Source organism: Notothenia coriiceps, unplaced genomic scaffold (genome assembly GCF_000735185.1).
Source record: "Notothenia coriiceps isolate Sejong01 unplaced genomic scaffold, NC01 NC01_scaffold00032523, whole genome shotgun sequence".
Lineage (NCBI taxonomy): Eukaryota > Metazoa > Chordata > Actinopteri > Perciformes > Nototheniidae > Notothenia > Notothenia coriiceps.
In genome coordinates this window covers 344,125-350,741 of record NW_011365224.1, presented here as the reverse complement: position 1 = coordinate 350,741, position 6,617 = coordinate 344,125, and the positions used below count along the sequence as shown (strand labels likewise).

At 41.3% G+C, this 6,617-nt stretch overlaps 2 protein-coding genes across 3 annotated transcripts; one reads left to right on the top strand and one right to left on the bottom strand.

The window, feature by feature from the left end:
• Positions 1 to 218: 218 nt before the first annotated feature.
• gstz1 (glutathione S-transferase zeta 1) lies at positions 219 to 2,532 on the top strand. 2 transcript variants are annotated; one of them, XM_010789096.1, is made up of 9 exons: positions 219 to 470; positions 788 to 839; positions 928 to 995; positions 1,094 to 1,174; positions 1,274 to 1,399; positions 1,536 to 1,611; positions 1,704 to 1,756; positions 2,035 to 2,084; positions 2,338 to 2,532. In XM_010789096.1, exons 1-9 carry the CDS (start codon positions 441 to 443, stop codon positions 2,462 to 2,464), a joined length of 663 nt encoding a protein of 220 aa, XP_010787398.1. In that variant the 5' UTR covers positions 219 to 440; the 3' UTR covers positions 2,465 to 2,532. The 2 variants fall into 2 exon arrangements, with proteins under 2 accessions (XP_010787398.1, XP_010787399.1); XM_010789097.1 differs by having other exon boundaries at positions 220 to 705.
• A 267-nt stretch (positions 2,533 to 2,799) lies between these two features.
• On the bottom strand, positions 2,800 to 5,404 carry LOC104960916 (acyl-CoA-binding domain-containing protein 4). The gene is made up of 10 exons (XM_010789098.1): positions 5,271 to 5,404; positions 5,071 to 5,190; positions 4,826 to 5,003; positions 4,632 to 4,760; positions 4,330 to 4,517; positions 4,017 to 4,213; positions 3,832 to 3,923; positions 3,692 to 3,746; positions 3,317 to 3,414; positions 2,800 to 3,186 (listed from the first exon to the last, which is right to left on the bottom strand). Exons 1-10 carry the CDS (start codon positions 5,337 to 5,339, stop codon positions 2,966 to 2,968), a joined length of 1,347 nt encoding a protein of 448 aa, XP_010787400.1. The 5' UTR covers positions 5,340 to 5,404; the 3' UTR covers positions 2,800 to 2,965.
• Positions 5,405 to 6,617: the final 1,213 nt, after the last annotated feature.

Sequence of the window (6,617 nt, the reverse complement as noted above, 5' to 3'; positions counted from 1 at the left end):
TACCAGTGGGCGGGCTTTTACAAATTCCAAGCTTGCTATTCGCTCCATGGTCGCACTTCCACGAATAGTGGAAGTCTGATTGGTCAACTGTGGGTGCGTTATATCAAATCGCTAGATGAGGAATTATATAATCCCGCCTCAGCTCTGAAACTCGACTTTTCATTGGATAAAACGCATTCACGTTAGTTACGCAATCGGGAGCTGAACTGTGCCCCCACAGTGCAGTGCTGCTAAAACTCAGGAAAGCTAGTTTGAGTCAGACTGAGAGCGACAGAGATTTGCCTTACCCGAGCAATGTTGAATGTCATGACATTATGTTATTAGTGAACGTAAGAGACTGGAAGAGGGACTGTTCTGTTAAATGTGAAGGACATCATCGACGTCTAAGCAGCACAGTTTATCCTGAACATTAATGCGATACAGTTACCACAGCCACAACAATGCACTTGTCCTTAGTTTGCCGCGCCAAGGTAGCCTACTGTTATTCCACTGTTAGCTGTTTGCAAAGTGTGTGTGCACCAAATGTGAACCAAATGAAGGCCAGATGTTGCTTAGTCATGGGCCAAAGAGTAGGTAGGAGGGATTTTAGGAGCACATCCTATTGGCTACTGGAGGATGATGTTAAACTGTAGAAAAACTGCAGTAGTGGATTCAGTATAGTTTAGTTAAAACTCGAGGAAGATAGCTATGGCAACTCAAGACAAGGTGAACCAGGAGACACAAGAAACGGTAACTGTGTAATGCGATTTCCAAATAGACTAAAGTTTCTGTTTTGTTTTCTTTGTAGCCTGTTCTTCATGGATACTTCAGAAGTTCCTGCTCCTGGAGGGTTCGCATTGGTAAGTTATGTCAAGGAATCTGACAATGTATCTGTAACTTGACGCATGTTCAATTCAACAATGTAATCATTTATTATTTGTGCATCAGCTTTTGCTCTAAAAGGCATTGAATATGACCAGGTTCCAGTCCATCTGATCAAAGATGGGGGTCAGCAGGTACAGTTTACACACACGATAAACCTCAATACAGAAATAATATATTGTTTGTGACAATTAACGTTTTTAGTCTAACCTAAGTCCTTTATGTGCTCAAGCATACTGAACAGTACAAGACATTAAACCCCATGCAACAAGTGCCTGCAGTTGAAATTGATGGCATCACCCTTTCTCAGTCAGTGAGTCCCCAAATGCTTTACCTACAGTATGTAATCCTATAAAACACATGTTATTTAACCAACTTGAAAATGACTGATAATGGTTTCTTGCCCGCACAGCTGGCAGTGATCCAGTACATCGATGAGACCAGGCCAGGGCCTCCACTTCTCCCTGCAGACCCAAAGAAACGTGCCCAGGTCCGGATGATAAGTGACATCATTGCCTCCGGTATTCAGCCTCTGCAGGTGAGAAGACCAATTATGGTATAGTCAGACTAAAGCAGAAAGTTCAAACACTTATTGAGCTGCAAGTTCAGGTGTGACATTTTCTATAAAGGTCACAACACATGTTACTTAATAATGAATGTCTGTACATTTTCAGAATTTGCACGTGATTCAGAAGATGGGAACAGAAAAGGTTCAGTGGGCCCAGCACTTCATTGATCGAGGCTTTCAAGGTAGGTAGAGGCCCATCTTCTAAAAAAAAATACATAAGCACCTTATTCTAAGATTCATCAATTTTCATTTACAATATGAACATCTGTTTCAGCTCTTGAGCCCCTTCTGAAGCAAACAGCAGGAAAATATTGTGTAGGTGACGAGGTAAGAGGCATGACTAATTTATTTTTGATTGATCAAATGTATATGTATTATGATTGTTGTAAACATATTTGAATAGTTTGCAATACTATTTGAGTTATATTAATCCTGTTACCTATAACCTGACAGAGGCTTGAAATAAGCCCGGTTGGTTTTCCTTCTGTTCCTGCAATGTGTATCTTTCTATATAATCTTATATCATTTCATTCTGAAAACATATTGAAGCTTTACAGCAGTGTGATAAACAGACTTTTATATCCGACTTATTGTTTACCTTTCAGATATCCATGGCAGACATCTGTCTGGTCCCACAGGTCTACAATGCAGAGAGGTAGGTGATCAGAAATGTCATTAAAACTGATACATAAATACCAGATTAACACTCAGTCTCCCTGAACAATTATTAATCAACATGAATTTCATTGCAACAAAAAGGTAATACAAAAAAAAGGGATCATTACTATATATATTTGGTAGTCATCACTTTTTTTTAATTACCTGGTTTACATGCCATTAGTTGCTTTGCGCAACATTAAACAGGCTACATAGAAGCATGACCCCCCCTCTGTCTTTAATCTCTACAGGTTCAAAGTGGATGTCGAGCAGTATCCAACTATCAAAAGGTTGAATGAAACCTTACTTCAGATTGAAGCTTTCAGAGTGAGCGACCCGTCCTGCCAGCCGGACACACCCGAGGACCTGCGAGCATAGAACAACTCAGCAGCTTAAAACGACTTTGTAATAGTCATTTGTAAAAAATAAAGATGCTTTGGAAATAATCACATTTTCTTTTGTGTTACTTTAGATTAGTAGACAAGAAAACTTTGAGTTAAAAAATATTTATTGGCATTACATGTACATTTTGATTTTATCCATTGAACCCAGTCCATCAGTTTACCCTCAAATAAATATTGATATGTGGAGACAAGGTAGAGGACATGAAGTAATGTACAAAACATGGAGATATTTGTTATTCAAAGTTCAAAACCTCTAAGCTTACTGCTTGGAGAGTATTGACTGGAAGAGGTATGTATGTTTTTTTTTAAAAAGGAACAATAGCAGAAGATCACATCATTCAAAAATGATATGAAGTAAAGACAAACAACCAAATAGAAAAACAACATAGATCCTAACACATTTTTCTGTCATGTTAGACCTCAGCATCCTCTACCGTTTAAAAACAAACAATTGTCCCGAATGGGTTTCTTCCAATCACTTGTCCCCAGGGATCTCCACTGTACACTTGACTGTGTCCTTGTAGAAGGTACCGGAGCAGTCTGATCCACCGAACACGAGCACTCTGCAGTGGACGCTGACATTTTCCTTGTTCTCTGCGTCTGTCAGGATGGAGCAGCCCAACGTTATCATGCTGTGTCCTGCACGAGGCTTGGAACACAGCAGGGGAGACGCCACTGAGCTCCACATGTTGGTCTCTGAGGAGAAATCAAAGCAGTTTGTTTTTTGTGAAACCTTAAATAAGTGTGACTTAAAGTAAAGGACACACAACACCAACTTTTTTTTACATTATGATAATATGATGAGATTGAAGGGACACAAACTCACTAGTGTTTAAGATATGGACATCCTGCAGAGCTCCAATTGCACTGCAACCTCCACTGACTAAAATCCTGTCGTCTGAAACTGGTAGAGCTGCATGAAAACTGTTCATGTAAAGACAAGGACAATTTGTATGTGAAGCACAATGGTTCCTTAGCCAGTTTCTAAACAAAATGTTAACTATTACTGTCAGTATTCATATTGAGCCAAAAATAAATCTAACAGAATGCAGAAAGATGGTATTGTTTTATCATTGAGGATTATATCTTGTGTAAAAAAGACATCAAGTTCAAACGAGTTCTGCTTAAAAGACACCAAAAATTTAAAAAACAGATGGCTACATTGATGACAGCTCTCAAGTTTGATTTGTTCTGCACTCACCCTCGGGGCAGCGGTGGCATATTCCCACTCTTCACAGCTGTGTACTCCATGAGGCCTTCATTTAAAAACAGAATTCACATTTGTATCAGTTTCTGAACAAGGACTGTTGCCCTAACAGAGCCACCAAATCTTCATCTTACCCAGATCTAGAACATGGAGATCGTTAAGGTAGGTAGCAGTCTTCCGTCCACCAAATATGATCAACTTATTTGACAGCAGTGTAGCCGAGTGCCTGTTTGATACAAAAATAAGCATGGGATCAATATACTAAGAAACAGCATTTGAGGAGGACAGCGAATAGTGTTTTTAAAAAAAGGATACTGACCCAAACCGAGGCAGAGGTCTGTCCCCATCCACAATCGGCTGGTACCAGAGTTCAAACTCTGGGTTAAAGATGTACAGAACATTGCTGCAGGATTTATCCACAGAAGAATGGCTCGGCTGAACTCCACCGAAGACAAACAGCTCTTTCTTGTAAAAGGCTGCCGAGTGATACGCCACATTTGGAACATTCCCCTTTGCCTAAAAGGGGGTTAATGCATGACAAACCAAAAAGAAGAATGACCAACTATACATCTGCTTATACATCTGCTTGAGTATTTGACTGAATATCAGACCGCAACTTGCAACAAACCCACAGTGACAAGCCTCCACGTCCAGGTCAGAGTGTTAAGGATGTAGAGCTCATTGTAGCGCTGACCCTCCCTCAGACCACCGTAAACAAACACTGACTTGGAGTCTGGGTCGTAGGTCGCAGAGTGTCCTCGGGCACATAGTGGCACGGATCCAGAGGAGGAGGAGTTCATGGGGAACCAGAAGTCATTGTCTGGAAAGAGGTCAACAAGGACTTTATGGCTTTCCATTTTATCTTCATTCGTCCTCTGCATATAGTAAGCAATAAAAAATAAAAAAAACGGGGAATTAACAAAACTCCACTGACCTAACTCCAGTTTCCACAGGGAGTCCTTGCAGTGGTTTTGACCTGCTGTCTCCCCTCCGATGAGGATGGCTGTGTCAGGGTCGCTCAGACACATCGTATGGCTCCAGCGCATTGATGGACACACTGAAGCTAAAATCACAAGCTCCGTCAAAATCCATTCTTTGCATTAAAATGTGACTGTTACGTTTTCTGACCTTCTCTGTTGTCATTCTTTATCTGCACAGTCATTTCCTCCATGCTGTTCATCCTGGACAGCCTGATTTTCTTTGGGGATGAAGGCTGGTCTGCGTCCTTTGCGAGGATCTCCGTGTCCTCAGTGCTCCATGTCAGTTGGCCTTTCTTACTGATAACTGTCCGTCTGGGTGTCTTATCCTACATTACAGATTAAGTCACTCATCTTGCATGCAGATATTAAAATACTCTTGGCCAAGACTCTTACCGTAGGCCAAACTCTGGGTTTATCTTCAATAGTGGACTCACTGGTGTCAATTCTATTAACTTGAATGTCAGCATCAGAGCAAACACTATCCGCCAACAATTGTGACGAGTTGGTAGTTATCTGCAAGGCAGGAACAATAATGAAATATTGTAAGAAACAAGTAGATTACGGCAAAAACAATTGTGAGCATATTATCTCACCGTTTCATTTTCAGCGTTTTGGGGTAACGTGCAAGAGAGATCAGTGGTATCGTGCTCTGGTTCTGGCATTCTAAATGTCCTTTGAACCAGAAGAGTGCTGCTGAAGATGCTGGATTTATCCTGGGGCTGGTCACAAGTCTTAGGAGGAATACAAAAAAAACAGTCTCATAATAACCCAGGAAGTAAATGAAGCATCCCTTCTATCTCTAGAAAATGTATCTTCAACCAATAGTGTTTGTATCAGTCAGGTATAAACAGTATGTTTTAGATGGTAGAGTAACAAAAGTACATTCAACCAGTTAAGGTTAATGCCCCCCGGTACCGGGCATTTTTCCTAAATAAGGTCCCATGGAGGCCCACCGGAAAGGGGGGGACTTCGCCTCTCTATTAGCTGCTACTATAGAGAGGCGAAGTCCAAGACCGAAGCCATTATAGTTGGCACCCCACATCAGGTTCGGTCATCCACCATCACGACCATCACCTTCTCCGGCCAGGACATTACCCTCTCCTCAACAGTCACCAACTTGGGTGTGAAAATGGACGCCCATCTGACCTTTGAGGCCCACATTAAACAGCTGTGCAAAAACTCCTTCTATCACCTCAGGAACATCACCAAACTCCGCCCCTCACTCACTCTGTCTGACGCGGAAAAGCTAGTCCACGCCTTTGTCTCCTCAAGGCTGGACTACTGCAATGCACTCCTCATCGGGATCCCTAAGAAAAGCATCCAGAGGCTCCAGTACATCCAGAACAGCGCTGCTAGGATCCTGATGAGGGTGCGCAAATATGATCATATCACCCCCATCCTGAAATCACTACACTGGCTCCCCGTGGAATTGAGGATCGAATTCAAGGTCTCCGTCCTCACACACCAGTGTATCTATGGTACAGCCCCTCCATACCTCAAGGAACTCCTNTAAAATATTTGCCTATGGATGTCAGTAGACAAGTTTTGGATGCTTTGGTTCTGTCGCAGCTTGATTATTGTTTGGTTATATGGTCTAGTGCTGCTGAAAAAGATTTTTCAGCAGCACTAGACCATATAACCAAACAATAATCAAGCTGCGACAGAACCAAAGCATCCAAAACTTGTCTACTGACATCCATAGGCAAATATTTTACAATTATTTTTACAAGTGACACACCCCTTCCCATTTTACATACAACATTATCAATTTGTTTAGACTAAGATAATTTATGATCCAGGGTTATACATAGCAATTTTGTCTCCTTGTCCTGTTCAATTTCAATATGGTTTAAATGTAGTTGCAATTTTGTGATGATTTGATCCTATTAATAACGATTTTGTTTTTCCCGCATTAAGTACCAACTTATTATTTATGACCC